The 19,262-nt window shown below is 52.6% G+C and overlaps 1 protein-coding gene across 1 annotated transcript in view; it reads left to right on the top strand.

The window, feature by feature from the left end:
- Positions 1-16,796, top strand: part of XPO6 (exportin 6) — a 46,489-nt gene extending 29,693 nt beyond the window's left edge. The window contains 11 exon segments of the mRNA XM_031060424.1: positions 1,230-1,322; positions 2,534-2,678; positions 3,248-3,394; positions 5,229-5,367; positions 6,004-6,159; positions 7,314-7,428; positions 7,906-8,077; positions 9,647-9,808; positions 12,335-12,433; positions 13,786-14,016; positions 16,134-16,796. Of these exon segments, the coding sequence (XP_030916284.1) occupies positions 1,230-1,322; positions 2,534-2,678; positions 3,248-3,394; positions 5,229-5,367; positions 6,004-6,159; positions 7,314-7,428; positions 7,906-8,077; positions 9,647-9,808; positions 12,335-12,433; positions 13,786-14,016; positions 16,134-16,235 (1,561 nt within the window). The 3' untranslated portion in view covers positions 16,236-16,796.
- Positions 16,797-19,262: the final 2,466 nt, after the last annotated feature.

Raw genomic sequence — 19,262 nt, 5'->3', positions numbered from 1 at the left:
AATGCTTGGCTCCTCCCTCTGGGCTCACATCTCCCAGTGGGATGCTGTAGTTCTTATCAGCCATGCAGTGACATCCAATAGCTGTTATCAGCAGATGTCCCCTCCCAGGGAGGAGTGATTGTGGAAGAGTTCAGGAAAAACTGCCCACTTGGCAAGAGACAACTGCCATACAAATGGTAATAGAATACATCTTGCCTTGCAACCTGGAATATTGTCACAGAGTGTGTTTGGCTTTTCTGACCTGTCACCTTTACTTCTTTCTACTGCAGTGTATCCACATTATCAGTGTGGATACTTTTGCCCAATAAGGTCTGAATACATGTACACACAAATGTTGTGGGTCCCAGGATGAGGTGAGAAATGAGAATTTGACTCCATGTTCTCAGAAGGCTGATTTATTATTTTATGATATTATATTAAAAGAGAATTATATACTAAAACTATACTAAAGCAAGAGAAAGGATGCATCAGAAGGCTAAAACAAGAATGATAATAAAAACCAGTGACAGACTCAGTGAGTCCGACACAGCTGGCTGTGATTGGTCATTAAATTAACAATTCACATGCTGAGTAAACAATTCTCCAAATCACATCCAAAGCAGCAAAACAAGGAGTTGAAGCTTCCCAGCTTCCCAGGAGAAGAAATCCTGGTGAAGGGATTTTTCATAAAATATTATGGGGACAGTGAGGTTTATAAGGCAGCACGCAGTTGGCCGTAGTCTAAGATGGTCCCAAGTTCTTTGTTGCAAGACAGTTTGTAACTTTCTAATCCAATGCACAGTGACCACAGAGTGTGTTTGGCTTTTCTGACCTGTCACCTTTTGGTGCAGTTGGTTTGAGGGGGCTCCCTGGGTTGAACTTTGTGATCTTCAAGGCCTTTTCCAACCTCAATGTTTCTATGATTCTTCTTTTAAATGAAAAGACCTGTGAAAGCTGAAGGGGCAGATGTTTTATTATCCTCTCCTAGATACTTAATTAGCAGATAGTTACAAATGGGAGAATTTCAGGCTTTTACACAGGTTTTGTGTTTTCATTTCTGTGCAGGAGCTTCTGACTTGTTCCATTTTACCCCAGACAGTGGGCTCTGAATTATTTTAAGCTAAATGGTCAAAATCTCATTTGTGTATTTGCTAAATATCCACTCAGACTGGGGAAGAGCAGCACTAGCTCAGGTGCTGGAGCAGATGTGTACAATCCCTTTGCACTGCCGTGTGTGTTTGCACCTGCAGGTTGGTGAAAGTGACGTTGTATGGATCCCAAATCAAACTGTACAACATCGAAACCGCCGTTCCCTCCGTGCTGAAACCTGACCTCATCGATGTGTGAGTGGGGCTGCACCCAAACTGGGCACTCACAGGGTGGGCAAGGCTTGGAGCTGCTGCTCAGACCCCTCCTTGGCAGATCCTCTGGGAAACAGCCTCCCCAGCCCTTGGCAGCTCCCCAGGAAAGCACCTTTTTCAGCTGAGGAAAGTCAAGGCTGCTGCCAGCATTTTGGACCAGTCTTTGCTCTAATGGAAGTACCCAGGTCGTTTAAGGGAAAACATGTTTGTGCTGAGAAGGAAAAATGCCCTTAAATCATCTCTGAGAGCAAACTGGGATTGTGCCCTGTGCTGGTGGCTGTAAAAGCAGGGTAATTAATGAAGAAATAAGTGTTACAACAGTGATATTTTAAAGAAATGGATCCACTGTGTAATGTGTAGTTTATTTATAAATCCGGTTGATGGATTTTTTTGCTACCAAAGTCAGATCTGTGGCTCAGGTAAAAGAGGTTTTTCCCGCTTAAGGGTTTCAAATCCTTGTCTTCCAAGACAAACATAACCCTTGCAGCTGTGCATGCCATTTCTGTGAGAAACAGCTGCCATCCAGGCACTGCCATTCAGTGTGAAATCTTGGTGCTGCTGGTCACAGATCACCTCCCTCTGTGACAGACTTGCAGGGACCCTCCCTTGCTGAGGCTGTGCACACAAACCTGTTCCCTGCCACGTGGAGCACTATGAGCACAATTTAAGGTTTGAGCACTTGTTCTGGTTTGTAATTGCACCTTCAGCAGCTCCTTGAAGACCCCCTCTAGATTTCTCCATATCACTGTATAACTAATGGGATTTCTCCCATTAATCCCAAGTTAATGGCACTGAAATTAGTGCAGGTGATGCTGTTGTAATGGTTTTTCTGGTTTACAATAACTGGGGAGGTGTTTTCTATGATCTGTTAGCAAGGGTTCACCCTTTTCCCTGTCCCTGAAGAAACCTGTGATCCATTTTCTAATGCTTACCTGAGAAAGCAGTACTGTCCCACACTTGGGGGCCACCTCTCTGAAATTGAGGGACACCTCACCTGACAGGAGTGTGATTATCAGCAGTGGTTACAGTCAGGTACCAGCTGGTGATAACTTGGCTTTATCAATTCCCACCTTTGCCTTGGTGGGTCCAGAACCAAAGCCAAAACAGAGTAAGGATATTTTACAAACCTTGCTGCCTGAAACAGCACTCCTGTGTCCTGTTGCACTGCTCACTGTGTCCCCTGGTGTCCCCAGGCATGCCCAGTCCCTGGCAGCCCTGCAGGCCTACGCTCACTGGCTGGCCCAGTTCTACAGCGAGGTGCACCGGCAGAACCCCGAGCAGTTCATCTCCCTGGTGTCCACAGCGCTGGAGGCCATCACCCCCCTCATCAGCTCCAAGGTACTGTCCCCCTGGGGGCTGGGGGCTGCACTCTGCTCAGCTGGGGTGGGCTGGGCGCTGGGCTGTGTCCCAGAGCCATGGGAAGTGTCCTAACAGCACTGCGGGTCAGGCTAATACAAGCATAAGCAACTTAAAGGCTTTTAAACTCAGTCTAATGATTTTATGGCTTGAAAGCAGGGAAGTCTCTCTCTCTCTCTCATGGTATTAAGGGAACTCAGCTACGCTCTGGTTTACAAATAAATCATAGAATTGTTTAGGAAAAGCTCTCTAAGATCAAGTCTCACCATTCGTCCAGTACTGCCAAGGCCACCACTAAAAATGCCACATCCACAGAGCTCTTAAATCCCTCCAGGGATGGGGATTCCACCACTCCTTGAGCACCCTGTGCCTGACCACCCTTTCCATGAAGAACTTTTCCCAAAATCCAATCTAAAGCTTCCCTGGCACGTTTCCTCTCATCCTGTCCCTGTTCCCTGGGATCAGAGCCTGCATCCCCCAGTTCCTGGCAGCTCAGTGAGCTGAGCCTGGCTGTGTGTGCTGGTGGGACTGACCACCCCTGTGTGTCTCAGGTGCAGGAGAAGCTGCTGCTGTCTGCGTGCCACCTGCTGGTGTCCCTGGCCACCACGGTGCGCCCGGTGTTCCTGATCAGCATCCCAGCTGTGCAGAAAGTGTTCAACAGGATCACTGACACCTCTGCCCAGCGCCTCCCCGACAAGGTCAGTTCACCCTGAGCTGTCCCACATGGAAATGAAGGTGTCCTTGGGAATATGTGCCTCAGGTGCTGAGGGATTGTCTTGGTTTGAACAGACAGGAGTTTGCTAAGGAAGGCAGGAGCCTCTCCTGAAATGGAGAGGGTAAACCCCCTCCCTACAAATTGCTCTAAATTTTAAATTAAGGGGCTCTCAGGCAAAAAATATGGGAGCAGGAATAACAGTTCTTTTATTAGGGAAGAAAATAAAAAGATACACAATGCAGTAAATTAAAACAACTCTGACAGAGTCAGAACACAACCTGACACCCTGTGGGTCAGGGTGCTGGCAGCAGTCCCATTGGAATTGTGGCTCAGCCCTCCTGCAGTGTCAGGGGTGGTTCTGCTGGAGCAGGGATCCTGCAGAAAGGTGCAGTCTTCCTGTGAAGATCCAGGGGAAGAGGCAGCTGCTGTTCCTCTGGGGAATCCAGTGCAGAAGCCGTGCTGGGGGTCCACAATCTCAGATTATATCCAGTTAGGAATGCTTGGCTCCTCCCTCTGGGCTCACATCTCCCAATGGGATGCTGTGGTTCTTATCAGCCATGCAGTGACATCCAATAGTATGTTATCAGCAGGTGTCTCCCTGGTTGTGGAAGAGATAAGGCAAACTGCCCACTTAACAGAAGCCAACTGCTATACAGATGGTAAATAGAATACAATTTGCTTGATAATCCAGGACAGAGATAACCTCAAAAATCAGCAACCTTCTCTATATTGTGGATATCCACACATTACAGTGATATTGTATGTAATTAATGATCTATTTGGGGAAACAGCACAAGGAAAAAACACAATTGCACCTCTTAGATCTGATTCTTTTCTCGTTTGTTGACACCATTTTCAGTTCTGCATCATCTTCACAGTACAGGCACGTTGATTCTGACCTACACAAAGAGTTTTTTGTGGAACTCGAGTATTTATATTGCAGAAGCAATGTAAATAATATAAATGCATTCTATTTATGGCACTGAAAAGCCACAGTGCTGGGATATGGTTGTGTTGTGTGCTGGCAAGGAAGCACAAAGTGCTGCACAAGTGCAGAAGCTCAGCATGTAAACCAGACAAGGAGTAATGAAAGTAAAATCATCTTTGTTTTTATAAACATCAGAGATTTACTGCTTCAGGGAAGGGCTGACAGAGCTGGGAGCTGCTTCCAGGCCTTAAATCCTGGAGCTTTGCTTCTCTCTGTCTTTGCAGGGCTGGTTGTTTTCACTTGGGCTTGTGTTCTGCTGCTGAACAGTGAGCCCCTCTGGTATCTTGGACAGCCATAAAATATCACTTCATTCCAGGCTTGTGCTCTAGCAAAAATTAGCTTGGGACAAAAGTTAAAACTTTGTCTCTTTGATTAATGTTGCCCAGAGAAGTTGTGCCTGCCCCATCTCTAGAAGTGTTCAAGGGCAGGCTGGACTTGAACAGAATGATCTGGTGGAAGATGTCCCTGCCTGGGGCAGGGGGTTGGAAGTTTGTGACCTTTAAGGTCCTTTCAACCCAAACCATTCCATGATTCAATGGTTTCGCTGTCAGTCCAACCCTGCTGCTGTCTGGGCTCTTGTGGGTGGTTTCTGCTCCCACCTCTCATTGTGGGTACCAGGAGCTCAGGGTTGATACCCACCTCTGTGGATGTTTTGGGAGCTGCAATCCATCCTCAGTGTCGAAGCAGCTCTGCAGAGCTCACCCCACACACCAGAGATGCACAAATCAGGGGTGGAACACGATGAGCTTTACCCTCCCATCCCACCCAAGCCATTCCACCACTCTTCCCACCCAAACCATTCAGTGGCTGTGATTGCTGTCCCTCCCAGGCCCAGGTGCTGGTGTGCAGAGCTCTGTCCAACGTGCTGCTGCTGCCCTGGCCCAACCTGCCTGAGAGTGAGCAGCAGTGGGCTGTGCGCTCCACCAACCACGCCAGCCTCGTGTCCGCCCTCGTGCAGCTGGAGGACAGTAAGTACCTGTGTCCTGCCCACTCCTGCTGCACTGGGGAGTGTCATGAAGCTGATTTGACAGTGGCTAATTTGGCCGAGAAATTGGTTCGCATACGGGGAGGGCGGGGAAGGAGCGGATTGGGTTTTCTTTCTGTTTTTAGAGGTTTTTGTGCTCTGTACAAGACACTCTCATCCCAGGTCACCTGTAAACTCTTCCATTAGAGTGCTGTCTTCCTGGGATCAGGATTGGGATAAAAGTTTAAATAGTAAGGATTGCATTGGCAATACTGAACAGCCTCTTGTGTAGTGTTAGAAATACTGGCGGGAAGCAGCATTAGCAAAGATCGTGGCTGTAAAAAGTGAAGGGGGAAAATAAGAATTTCTTCCTTGGGAAGTACTGGAGAGGGTTTGTTTATATAGGAGGAATGCAAGGAAACTCCTGGCAAGGGGGCAGGGAAACTGCTGTATATGCTTTGGGCCTGGTTTGGGGTGATTTGGGGTTTTTTCATTGAGGATCACGTTAGAAATCATTCTGAAATCTTCAGTGTCGCACACCAGTTGTTTTAATTACTCTGTGTGTGAGCTTAATTTCTCTTCCTCTTACCTGTGAGCAATTTTGGCACATGCAAGAAGCATCACTCCTCTTGTTTTGCAGCCAAAGTGATCATCCACCAGACACTGAGCGTTCTGGAAGACATTGTGGAAAGTGTCTCTGGAGAGTCCACCAAGTCCCGGCAGATCTGTTATCAGTCGCTGCAAGAATCCGTGCAGGTCTCACTAGCCCTCTTCCCAGCTTTCATTCATCAGTCAGGTATAACCTCAGGCCAGGGGTCATGCTGTGAGTAGCTTTCTGAGCTCCTGGTGACACCCAGAGCAGCAGCAGAGTTGTGGTGTGGGTGTGGAGTGTGTGGGTTTGCTGTGCCTGCGTGTGCTGGGAGAGCTGGGCTGAAGGGACATCCCTGCCAGCCAGGATCCAGGCAGGATGGTCGCAGTTTCAAAGAGGAGCTGGTCCTGAGCACAAAAAAAAAAGCTTTAAAATACCCTCTCTGGCTGTATTTGCCATTTACATTCTGTGCAGAAGCTTGAAGACTTAAGAGGAATAGTTGGCATCAGACTGGGTCAAATGATGTGGGATTTGGGGGTTTCTTTCCCTGAGATGGAACCAGGACTGTCACTTGGCATCCTGCTGGCCAGCAGCTTGCATTTTGTGTCACATCAGGTGCTTCCTCCTGTTCCCCTTGGAGCTGGGTGGGATTTTCTCTGTGGTGGGGATTGAGGGGAGACAAAAGCAGTGAAATGCAGAGGATCCAAGGCAGCAGCAAAGGTGCTGTGACTCCAGGGAGCTGTTGTCTTCAGAACAGCCTCATCAATTGCAATTTATTGGCCATCCAAGGCTGTGTGATGAGGGAGGAGTTGAGCAGCTCCAGCTTGGTTATCCAGTGTTTATTGGGATGGCTGAAGGATCAGCTGGGTGCTGATCAGCTCACTGCACCACCTCGTGCTCACTTCTGAGGATAGAAGGGTCTTCTCAGTTCCTGCCAAAAAAGCAAGCTGGATTCTGTCTCCTCCACCCCAAGCTCTGTGGGTGTTTTGGATTTCATGGTGTTTCCTGTTAACCCTGTATGAGCAGTGAGAGCTGGAGGTGGGCCTGGAGCTGCCACTGAGCTTTGTCCCAGCACTCTGAGCACACTGAGGCCTTGCTGGCAGGATTTTGGTTGTTCTGAGGGGTTGGGTGCTGCCTGTGCTGGTCATCCCTGGCAGGTTTTGGAAGGGGATGAACAATCTTGAAGCCCTGTAGGAACCAGCTGATGGTTTCAGTTTCTCAGACAACCCTGTTGGTAAATTCCCAGGAGTAAATGGGATTCCCTGAACAGGAGGAGCACACTTCAGACTTAAACATAAAAGACTTATTGATGCACTTGGATGTTTCCTTAACATGTTCTTGTTGCTTTTCTCCTCTCTTAGATGTGACAGATGAGATGCTGAGCTTCTTCCTCACCCTGTTCCAAGGCCTGAGGGTGCAGATGGGAGTGCCTTTCACTGAGCAGATCATACAGACCTTCCTGAACATGTTCACCAGGTAATGCCCAACCCTGGTCACTTCTTTCTTACCCCTCAGGATGGTTTATGTGAGGAGCTGCTCAGCCAGCTGGTCCCTGTCCCTAAAGTGGGCTGTCTGCAGCCTTTGTGACTTCTGTCACATCCCAGGGCTGAATCTGGGGAAAACACTTCCAAATCTGGAGAGACCCAGTGCATGTCCATCAGTCACAGCTGCCATTGTGCAATCCCAGCTCTCCCACCCTGGCTGTGTGGGGTGCTGAACTGGACTCTCACATTCCCTCTTAGCTCCTGCCCAAGGTCACAGTGTGTCCCCTCACTCATCTTTTGCTGGGGAGGGGGGGGGGTCTGTCAACCCTCAGTCAAACCTCCCTCCCTTCTGTGCCTTCATGTACCTGGCCTGTGTTAATGGAGCATTTTAGAGGCATCACTTATTTTCCTGTAAACCAGCTGAGCCTTGGATCCCTGGGAATGTTCCTAATGCCTGTTTGTGTTCCAGGGAGCAGCTGGCAGAGAGCATCCTGCACGAGGGCAGCACGGGCTGCAGGGTGGTGGAGAAGTTCCTGAAGATCCTGCAGGTGGTGGTGCAGGAGCCAGGCCAGGTGTTCAAACCCTTCCTGCCCAGTGTGATCTCCCTGTGCATGGAGCAGGTCTATCCCATCATTGCTGAGGTATTCAGCTCCCAGGGCAGGGCAGGGGAGGCATTGCTGGGGGGGTGTGATGGTGTTCACAGGGGTCCCAGGATGAGGGAAGAGACGAGGATCTGACTCCATGTTTCAGAAGGTTTGATTTATTATTTTATGATATGTATTATATTAAAACTATACTAAACGAATAGAAGAAATGATTTAATCAGAAGGCTGGCTAAGAATAGAAAAAGAAGGAATGAATAACAAAAGCTTGTGTCTCAGAGAGTCCAAGCCAGCTGACTGTGATTGGCCATTAATTAGAAACAACTGCCTGAGGCCAATCACAGATGCATCTGTTGCATTCCACAGCAGCAGATAACCATTGTTTACATTTTGGTCCTGAGACCTCTCAGCTTCTCAGGAGAAAAAAATCCTAAGGAAAGGATTTTTTAGAAAATATCAGGGCTACAGGGGGGTGGTGATGCTTTATGGAGCTGGAACAGAGGCTAGATGGAGCTAAGAGGAATAAAGTGGATTTTTATTGAAGGGCCTTCCAAGGCCATACCCTGGCAGTGGCAGAGCTCAGGTCCTATCTGGGCATGGGAAGAGGTGGGAGCTGTCCTGGGACTGCTCTTAAACTACTTGGAAGTCCAGGTCAGGATTTGGGAGTTCTGTGCCACAGCCTTTGGGTGGTTGGAATGGAGCTACCACCCCCCTGATACTGGGAATGGAGGGATCCCAGCTCCAGTCAGACAAAGGCTGGATGTGTTCCCTGCTCTGACAGGGAGAGCAGAGAGCACCCAGTGCCACTGAGGGGTGTCTGGGGGAGCAGTGACACTCAGGGGTGTCTGGGGGAGCAGCAGTTGGGGCCCTCAGTGGCACAGGGAGTGCCTGCAGCATTCCCAGCTGGGCAGCTGCAGGTGTCTGCTGTTCCCAGCTCACTGCCACTGGGAGTCTCCATCTCTCTTTGCACCCATCCTCCACAGTCATGGCTCTGCCTGGGGGGCTCTAAGATGGAAACAAAAGGGCTTGGTCACAAGATCTCACATTTTTATAAGTTTTAGTTCATTTGCATACAGGAGCCAACTGTCCAATTAATAACTTCAAATTATGAAGTTTCATCCTCCTTGCTTGCCCACCCTCCTCTTTTCACGTTGTTTATGCTTTGGGCCTGAAGTTTGAAGAGATTGTCCTTGAGTCTCCTGCTAGAATAGGATTGTTTTGTCTTCACCACCCAGAGAAAAGATCCCAGTAACACTTAATATAAAGCTAAAAGCTGCACAGAAAAACAGAACAGAAAAACTTAAACCCCAGTTAGTGGCAGCAGTGAAGCTTTGAATTTCCACGAGCTGCAAGTGTGGAGAGAAAACACCCTGGAGGGGAGCAGCCAGTGGGATTGGAAACAGAGTGGGTGGAGGATTTTGTCAGGGATTTCGAGAGAAGCTAAAATTAGGGAGGAGGTCAAAGCAGGAGGTACAAGTCAGAGTCAGGGATGTGTTTTCAGCATCATCCTACAGCTGCTGGGGCTGCTGCTGCCTTAGAAGTGCTTTGATGCGTGCGTGGGATCCCAGCAGAGGAGCCTGCCCTGAGCTCTGTCCCCTCTCCTGGCAGCGCTCATCCCCTGATGTGAAGGCAGAGCTGTTTGAGCTGCTCTTCCGGGTGCTGCACCACAACTGGAGGTACTTCTTCAAATCCAGTGTGCTGGCCAGCGTGCAGAGGGGAGTGCCAGAGGAGCAGATGGAGAATGAAGCCCAGTTCAGTGCCATCATGCAGGTAACTCACCTTTCCCACCACTGCCCAGAGCCTGTCCTGCAGGGGAGCACTAAACAGGGAATCACAGAATCATCAATGCTGGAAAAGCCCTCTGAGATTGAGTCCACTCATTCCCCCAGCCTGCCAAGGCCACCACTAAACGTGTCCCCAGGTGCCACATCCACAGGGCTTTTAAATCCCTGCAGGGATGGGGACTCCACCACAGCCCTGGGCAGCTGTGCCAGGGCCTGACCACCCTTCCCATGAAGAAAATTTTCCCAATATCCAATCTAAACCTCCCCTAGCACTTGAGGCCATTCCCTCTCATCCTGTCACTGTTCCCTGGTACTCCCCCAGCTGTCCCCTCCTGTCAGGAGCTGTGCAGAGCCACAAGGTCCCCCCTGAGTCTCCTTTTCTCCAGGCTGAGCCCCTTCCCAGCTCCCTCAGCCCCTCCTGGTGCTCCAGCCCCTTCCCAGCTCTGTTCCCTTCCCTGGACACCCTCCAGCCCCTCAGTGTCTTTGTTCTTGTGAGGGTCCCGCCTGGACACATGTGGGTGATGGGTTTAGATGAGCTTGAGGAAGGTTTTACCTCCCTAAACTGCTGAAAATGAGAGTTTGCTGAGGAGTGACCCAGCTGCTGAGCTCACAAGGCACAGAACCATGCAGACATGAGGAAGGAATGTTAATTTTTTTTGCAAGCCTCATCCTGCAATAAAAATACATTACTGCCACTGACCCATTTAATTCTGAGTGTTGTGATTGGCACTGGGGAGAGCTGCCAGTGCTGGGAAGTTTTCCTTTTGCTTTCCATGGACTTGTTGAGTTCTGTACCACAAGCCCTGGTGGGGAAGGGTCGGGGGGTAACACCTGACAGGCTTTACCCTGGGGAATAGAGAATCATGGACTGGTTTGGGTTGAAGGGAACTGAAAGCCCATCCCATTCCACCCCCTGCCATGTCCGGGGACACCTTGCCCTGTCCCCTATCCCAGGCTGCTCCCAGCCCTGCCCAGCCTGGCCTTGGGCACTGCCAGGGATCCAGGGGCAGCCACAGCTGCTCTGGGCACCCTGTGCCAGGGCCTGACCACCCTCCCAGGGAACAATTCCTAATTCCCAATATCCCATCCATCCCTGCCCTCTGGCAGTGGGAGCCATTCCCTGTGTCCTGTCCCTCCATCCCTTGTCCCCAGTCCCTCTTCAGCTCTCCTGCAGCCCCTTGAGGAGAGTGTGTGCACAGAGCCAGCTCCAACCTTCTCAGGTTGGGATATTGGAATTTTTAAGAATAACAGGCTGTGTTCCATGTGTTACTTCAGTCAGAGCTGGCCAGATGAATTTCCTTGCAATTCCTAGATCTCCTTAGTCTGCAGGTGGGAGGACTTTGGGAGAGTTTCCCCCTGGTGGAGTGCCTGGAGAAACTGGGTCCCCTGTGGTGCACATGTGGAGAGGGAGCTCTTGCACTGACATAACCTGGGCCATGTTTCTCTCTGGCTTTTCCCTTCTCCTGCCACCTTTTGGTGTCACTGCAGCCCAGGCTGGTTCCTGTGCAGGGCTGTCCAAGCATCTCTTTCACCTGTAGCTGTGTAACACTTCCAGCCTCTCCTGAATGCCTCATTCTGGAAGATATTTATATAATCATCTCAGTTCAGGCTGGGTGACAATACTGCGCTGCTTGTTTTGCTCCTTGGCTCTTGTTGCTGTGATACAAAACTCCCATTTCGTGCTCTGTAAATGTTCCCACAGCCAGGGCTTTGTGTGGGGGATATTAATAGTTTGTATGCTGGTTTCCACCTGAGATCTAAGGCCAGAACTGGCTCAGTCTTGATGGGATCTGGGTCATTTTTGTCCATTTGACAATAAATGGGTCATGTGGGAGAATAAACTCTTCTGCTCACAATGCCTTGAAGAGGAGGTGTTAAAATCCTGCTGCCTGTCCCTGTACAGAGCTGACCTCAGCCACCTTCATCCCCTGTCCAGTGCTTTGGAGCTGTTCAGGGTGGAAAAGATGTTTGATCACACACTCTGCAGCCCTGCCAGGCCAGCTCAGGCTCCAGCAGGTTTTGTTCTGGGCTCTTCACTGCACAGGCTCCCAGGGCCTAAATCCTAAATCATTTCCAAATCCTAAATCAGGGCAGTGACACTGCTTGGGCTCCTGGCTGAGACTGAGACCCCCCTGGGCTGTGTCCTGGTCTGTTCCCTGTGCTGTGGTGCCTTAGGTGACAGCCCTGAGGAGCAGCCCTGCCCTTCCTGAGCAGCCTGGCTGCCCAGGGAGCTGGGCTCAGCGTCCCTGACCCTCTCCAGTGCCAGCTTGGCCTGCCTGCTCCCAGTGGAGCCAGCTCTGCAGGGATATGCCCATGTTCCCACCAAAATGTCATCCCCATGGACCTGCAGGCAGCAGAGCTGATCTGAACTGCCTGTCTCTTGTGAGCTTGCTGCACTGAGGCTGCCAGGGGTTTGTCCTGGGCTCAGGGTGAAAATGCTGTTGTTTTTCCTGGCAGCTCTGATGTTTGTGGTGCTCTCCATGCCCTTCCTCCCTCTGTGCTTTGTTCCCAGGCTTTTGGCCAGTCGTTCCTGCAGCCTGACATTCACCTGTTCAAACAGAACCTTTTCTACCTGGAGACACTGAACACCAAGCAGAAGCTGTACCACAAGGTGGGTCCTGCCTGGGCCTCTGCTCTCTGGGCGTGGGAAGAGGTGGGAGCTCTCCTGGGACTGCTCTTAAACTACTTGGAAGTCCAGGTCAGGATTTGGGGGTTCTGTGCCACAGGCTTTGGGTGGTTGGAATGGAGCTACCACCCCCCTGATACTGGGAACTGGGGATGGGAGGGATCCCAGCTCCAGTCAGACAAAGGCTGGATGTGTTCCCTGCTCTGACAGTGAGGGAGAGCAGAGAGCACCCAGGGACACTGAGGGGTGTCTGGGGGAGCAGTGACACTCAGGTGTGTCTGGGGGAGCAGTGGCACTCAGGTGGGTCTGGGGGAGCAGTGACACTCAGGGGTGTCTGGGGGAGCAGTGACACTCAGGGGTGTCTGGGGGAGCAGCAGTTGGGGCCCTCAGTGGCACAGGGAGTGCCTGCAGCATTCCCAGCTGGGCAGCTGCAGGTGTCTGCTGTTCCCAGCTCACTGCCACTGGGAGTCTCCATCTCCATGGACCCAGGTCCTGTAACCTCCCCTTAGGTGCTGCCATGGGGGATGAAATCTGGAATCCAGGGGAATCTGCTCAGCCTGGGAAAGCAGAGCTTGCAGTTTCTCATCTGTGGTCACACCTCAAGGGCAGCCCTTTGTGTTCACAGGTGCCTGGGGCAGGTTTCAGGCCCTTGGCCACATTCCCTGGCTCCCAGGAGTGCAGGGAACACCTGGCTGGAATTGGAGTGGGACTTGATGCTGGTGGCTTTGCCAATGCTTAAAACTTGGGTCAGAGCATGGAATTGTGGAATGGTTTGGGCTGGGTGAGACTGTAAAGATGATTTATTTTTAAATAAATGTCCCCTTGGGCAGGGACACCTCCCACTGTCCCAGGCTGCTCCAAGCCCTGCCCAGCCTGGCCTTGGGCACTGCCAGGGATGCAGGGGCAGCCCCAGCTGCTCTGGGCACCCTGTGCCAGGGCCTGCCCACCCTCACAGGGAACAATTCCCAATTCCCAATATCCCATCCATCCCTGCCCTCTGGCAGTGGGAGCCATTCCCTGTGTCCTGTCCCTCCATCCCTTGTCCCCAGTCCCTCTCCAGCTCTCCTGCAGCCCCTTTAGGCCCTGGCAGGGGCTCTGAGCTCTCTCTGAAGCCGCAAACCATGAGGTAAATGTGGCCAAATTCAACATTAACTCTCAAGCTGACACTAATTGATCTTATTTTGGCCATTTTTGATCTGGCTTGGCTTAAAAAATCATCTCAGTGCTCACCAGAGTGTGCAGATGCCGCTGAAGCCGTGGCTGCTCTGTCCTTGCTGGATTTGTCCTCCTGTGGGAGGAGTGAAGTCCCCTGACCCTGTGCCCCTCTCCCTGTGCAGAAGATCTTCAGGACCACGATGCTGTTCCAGTTTGTGAACGTGCTGCTGCAGGTGCTGGTGCACAAGTCCCACGACCTGCTGCAGGAGGAGATCGGCATCGCCACCTACAACATGGCCTCGGTGGACTTCGATGGCTTCTACTCCGCCTTCCTGCCCGAGTTCCTGGCCAGCTGCGACGGTGTGGACTCCAACCAGAAGAACGTGCTGGGGAGGAACTTCAAAATGGACAGGGTGAGGAGGGGCCTGCAGCATTGTGCTGTTGCCAGGATGCATTGGAGGCCATTTTCCAGCGAAAGAGAAGTAAATTTTAAATTAAGGGGCTCTCAGGCAAAAAATGTGGGAGCAGGAAATAACACTTCTTTACTAGGGAAGAAATTAAAAGGATAAAATAAACAATGCAGTACACTAGAACAACTCTGACAGAGTCAGAACACAACCTGACACCCTGTGGGTCAGGGTGCTGGCAGCAGTCCCATTGGAATTGTGGCTCAGCCCTCCTGCAGTGTCAGGGGTGGTTCTGCTGGAGCAGGGATCCTGGAGAAGGGTGCAGTCTCCTCTGAAGATCCAGTGGAAGAGACAGCTGCTGTTCCTCTGGGAATCCAGTGGAGAAGCCGTGCTGGTGTTCCAGAATCTCAGATTATATCCAGTTAGCAATGCTTGGCTCCTCCTTCTGGGCTCGGATCTCCCAATGGGATGCTGTAGTTCTTATCAGCCATGCAGTGACATTCAGTAGCTGCTATCAGCAGAAGTCCCCTCCCCAGGGAGGTGTGATTGTGGTCACTCAGAAAGAGATAAGGCAAACTGCCCACTTGGCAAAAGACAACTGCCATGCAGATGGTAATAGAACACATCTTGCCTTGCAACCTGGAACAAGAAGTCCTTTCTCAGGGTCTGGGTATCAGCTCAGAGGTGGCCTTTGGGGGTCTAAGGACTTGCAGGGTCCTGGTTGCTGGATGCTTTAGTTTTGGAGAAATCCAGCAAAGTTTGCAAATTTCTAGCTTGGCACTGTATTATTGGCAAGTGTGATGCAATTGGAGGCCATTTTCCAGGCAAAGAGCAGTCCTTTCTCAGGGTCTGGGTATCAGCTCAGAGGTGGCATTTGGGGCTCTAAGGACTTGCAGGGTCCTGCTTGCTGGCATCCAGAACATGCTGGCAATGTCTCCAGGCAGTGCCTTTTGTTCCCAGCACTTCATGCTCAGCAATCCCCAGCCAAAGGGTTCTCAGTGCAGGTGGCAGAGCTGCCATCACCCCTCAGGCTGCAGGGTGCTGTGGGAGTCAGGGAAGGTGGTTCCTGGAGAAGGTTTCACTGGGTTAGGCTGATGTGTTCCCCAGTGGGACGCTAGGTCCATGCCTAAACCTTGCTCCAGCTGCTGGCCAGATGTTTGAGGGTTACAGCAAGGACAGCAGAGTACCTGCACAGGCTCACAATCCCTGCAAATCCCTTGTGTGTGGGAAGGAAATGTGTGGAATGTCATGGCAGAGCAGGGAAGGAAATGTGTGGAATGCCATGGCAGAGCAGCAGGTTCTGGTTTCCATTACTGAGGGTTGTCCATTGAGTGCTCCCTGTCCTGAGAGAGGGGATGGGAATTTGAGACCCAGGGTGAGGGTGGGAATGGAACCCTGGGGGAGTTGCTTGGCTCTGGAAGGTGACTGTTCCTCAGGAATATCAGCTCTTGTTGGGAGTGTGTGACACCCAGGAGCCTTGGCAGGAGGGCAGCAAGGAATTAGTGCTGAATCTGGCCATGGAGCCTGGGAGAGCTGGGGGAGAGATGGATCCAGGGAGACCTCAGAGCCCCTGCCAGGGCCTGAAGGGGCTCCAGGAGAGCTGGAGAGGGACTGGGGACAAGGGATGGAGGGACAGGACACAGGGAATGGCTCCCACTGCCAGAGGGCAGGGATGGATGGGATATTGGGAATTGGGAATTGTTCCCTGGGAGGGTGGGCAGGCCCTGGCACAGGGTGCCCAGAGCAGCTGTGGCTGCCCCTGGATCCCTGGCAGTGCCCAAGGCCAGGCTGGGCAGGGCTTGGAGCAGCCTGGGACAGTGGGAGGGGTCCCTGCCATGGCAGGGGTGGCACTGGGTGGGATTTAAGGCCCTTCCCAACCCAGACCATTCCATGATCCCATGCCCATTCCTCTGGGCCTCGCTGCACAAGCTGAGATGGGAGCAGAGCCTGGATCCCTGCAGTCAGCTCTGAAACCACCTCTGCCCCAGAGCCTGGAGTTCCCTGGGCTCAGACTGAGTCAGGGTGGATCTGTTCAGGTGTGAACACCCACTGGCTGCCTGCCCCTCTCGGTGCCTCTCTCAGTGTCCCTCCATTCCCAGCAGTTTTTGTTCTCTCCCTTGCAGGACCTGCCCTCGTTCACACAGAACGTGCACAGGCTGGTGAACGACCTGCGCTATTACAGACTGTGCAACGACAGCCTGCCCCCGGGCACTGTGAAGTTATAGTGACTGCGCCCCGGGCACAGCCCCGCGCTCCGCTCCCGCTCTGCCCCCGGGCCGGACCGGCCGGCGCTGCCTTCACCGCGCTCCACCGCTCCCTTTGAGTTCTCCCTGCCCAGCCTGGGGCCGCAGCTGGAGCCGGCAGGATGTGTCTTAATGCCCACCCCGAGGGGGCATCCCGGCTCTCGGGAAATGCCTCTCCCGGGGCCTTCCCTCTGCTCCTGTAGCACTTTGTTGCATCTGGAGGTGTCTGGAGAGATCATGTCCGTATCAAACGCGAGGCAGAAGCGCCAAAGACCACTTCAGACATTCGTACCTTCGTGTCATTCCACCTTCCTGCCCCGCCCAGCTCTCGGAGGAGGAGGCTCCTGACGTTGGGACTGGTTTGGCACTTCTGTCACTCCCTTTGTTTTTAAATTGCCTTGAAAACCTCCCCGATGTTGGCGGGGATTTAGAGACTTTTTGGGGTTTTTTTTTTTAAACGTAAACGTTTTCTCATCATTCCATTGTGATACTAAAACAACATGCTTACTGGGAATAAAGTGCTTACTTTGTTGTTTGGAATAACTTGGGGCTGGGTTAGTTTCCCTCTAGGTCATTTTGTATAAATGAACATGCAGTGATCCACAGCTTTTCCCAGGACCAGGAATGAGGAGCAGCCAGCAAGGATCCCAACAAGTCCAGCAGCTCCTGGAAGGTGCAGATCAGTGGTGGCCTCTTCTGCTGTCTCCTCATTGTTCTCCTCCTGTGTTTTCTGTCACACCTTGTGGTGATCCATTCATTCCCTCCAGCACACGTGTCTGGATCGATCATGAGGTGCCTGCAGGAAGAAAAGGAAGCAATCCCCCATTCCCAGGGAGCCTGGAGCTGAAGTTCACCCTCTGCCCAGTGACCCAGTGGTGGCATCTGTCTGGTAAAACCCCAGACTCCAGTCAGGCAGGAGCAGACTGTGTGGGGCTTGTGGATCCCTGATCATGCAGCTGGGAATGATTTCTTTTTCCCTGAGAATAATTTCTTTTCTCTTCTCTGGTTAGAAAGCAGTATTAGATCAGTCCTAATTTTTATATTAAATAGATTAAATTGGAGAGGCATGGAGTGACAGGACAAGGGGAGGTGGCCTTAGGCTGAATGAGGGCAGGGTTGGACGGGATATTGGGAATTGGGAATTGTTCCCTGGGAGGGTGGGCAGGCCCTGGCACAGGGTGCCCAGAGCAGCTGTGGCTGCCCCTGGATCCCTGGCAGTGCCCAAGGCCAGATTGGACAGGGCTTGGAGCAGCCTGGGCTGGTGGAAGGTGTCCCTGCCCATGGCAGGGGCAGGATAAGCTTTGAGATCCCTTCCCACCCAAACCATTCCATGATTCTATTGAATCATTCTTAATTCCCTGTGGTTAAGTGGGCAGCTGCCATGGCAGGAGCAGCCCCATGCTCTGGGAAGGGAGCACTCCTGGGGATGTTCTCCTGGGAATGTTTGGAGATGTGGCTGTGCTGGGGCTGCACCTGGGCTACTGGGAGGTGCCAGGGGTGAGCTGGAGTGTGGCAGCACTTCCTCCATGGTTCCTGTGATTCAGTTTTGTGGACAAGCCCCTACCCTGTGCCCGTTTGTGGATGCTGTTTGGATGATCTGTGCCATCCCTGCATCCAGGCTCTGAGCTGGCACCAGCTGGATCTTTGTGCTGCCTGCCCTGGAGCAGAGTCCAGATGCTCAGGATATGCCTCAACTGCTCCAGGGCATGCAGCTGAGGGCAGAGCTGCCTCCAAGGGGTGAGGGAAGGGGGGTGATGGTCTGTGCTTTCCTGCCTCCCTGCCAGCCACACCTGGAGCAGCACTTGGAGTGCCCCCATCTCCATGTCTCCTCTGTCCCCTCATTGTTCCTGCTGGTGATGCTGCAGGAGCCCCCAGTGCAGGGTCCAGCCCTGGCCCTGCTCCTGAGCTCCTCCTGGGCACCCCCAGCAGCTCTGCCCTGCCCCGGGGGGCACAGGAAGCTGGCAGCCGCCTCCTCCGCCACTTCCCTTTGTGGCTGAAGGGATTTCATCCCAGCACAGCTCTCCAGGCTCAAGCTGCTTCTCTTTCTTGTCTTCACACAGGATGAAAGTAGATTTCCTCTTGGTCAGTGCCAGCAGCTGCCAGGTGGACAAAGCGCAGGCTCCAGTCTGCCACCCCTTGTCCTAAAATCTCTTTCCCCTTTGCCACCCTTTGCCCCGTTCCCCCTGGCCTGGCAGACCCTGCAGAGGGGCCTTTCCCCACCCCAGCCCCTTGTTTGGGGCCAGAAAAGTCTCTTTTCCACAGCCTGTTGAATCCATTTGCCTATGGGAAGGCACTGGGGTGTTTTTGCCGTGGTGCTGAGCAGAGCAGGTCCCCAGAGCCCCCCAGGCTGTGGCAGGGGCTCTGTCCCCCCATCCCTGTGCCTTGGGAATGCAGGGTGGTAACAGGGACAGGGGGATCGAGCCCAGCCTTCATTTGTTTCTTCGGGACACTCCTCAGTCCTTCAGATCAGCACAGATTTGGGAACCAGGCTCCAAGCAGCCAGGCTGTTCCTGAACCTGCCAGGCTGCTCTCCCATGAGCTGTCCGAGTGCAGGGAAGCCCAGCACAGAGTGATTTCCCAGACTGGGGTCTGGAATGGGCCTTGGAGAAGTGATCAGAGGTGTCCCACCTGGCACTTCCTCTGTCCCAGGGCCTTGCAGCCCTTCCCCAGCACCCCCTGTGTCCAGGGCAGGTCTGTGCCCTGCCCTGGCTGCCCTTGTGCCCCAGCTCAGCCTGGCATGGGCTGAGCCAGCCTCTCGCTGCTGCTGAATCGAGGGCAAAGCACGAGGCAGGTTTGGGTCCTGGCAGGGTCTGGCTCCCCTCGGGGTGGCTGTGGGCTGTGCTCCCACCCTGGCAGGGTTTGGGCTTCCAAGCCGGGATGTTCCGTGCTGGAATGCTCTGCATGGGGAGGATGCTGCGGCCCGGGATGTCCCGAGCAGGCGCGGCGGCCTTTAAGGGGAGGGACGGAATCCTGACCCGTCCCCGGGCCCTTAAAACCTCCGCAGAGCGA

Source organism: Geospiza fortis, unplaced genomic scaffold (genome assembly GCF_000277835.1).
Source record: "Geospiza fortis unplaced genomic scaffold, GeoFor_1.0 scaffold114, whole genome shotgun sequence".
NCBI classification, from domain to species: Eukaryota; Metazoa; Chordata; class Aves; order Passeriformes; family Thraupidae; genus Geospiza; species Geospiza fortis.
This window is presented reverse-complemented; position numbering and strand designations above follow the sequence as displayed.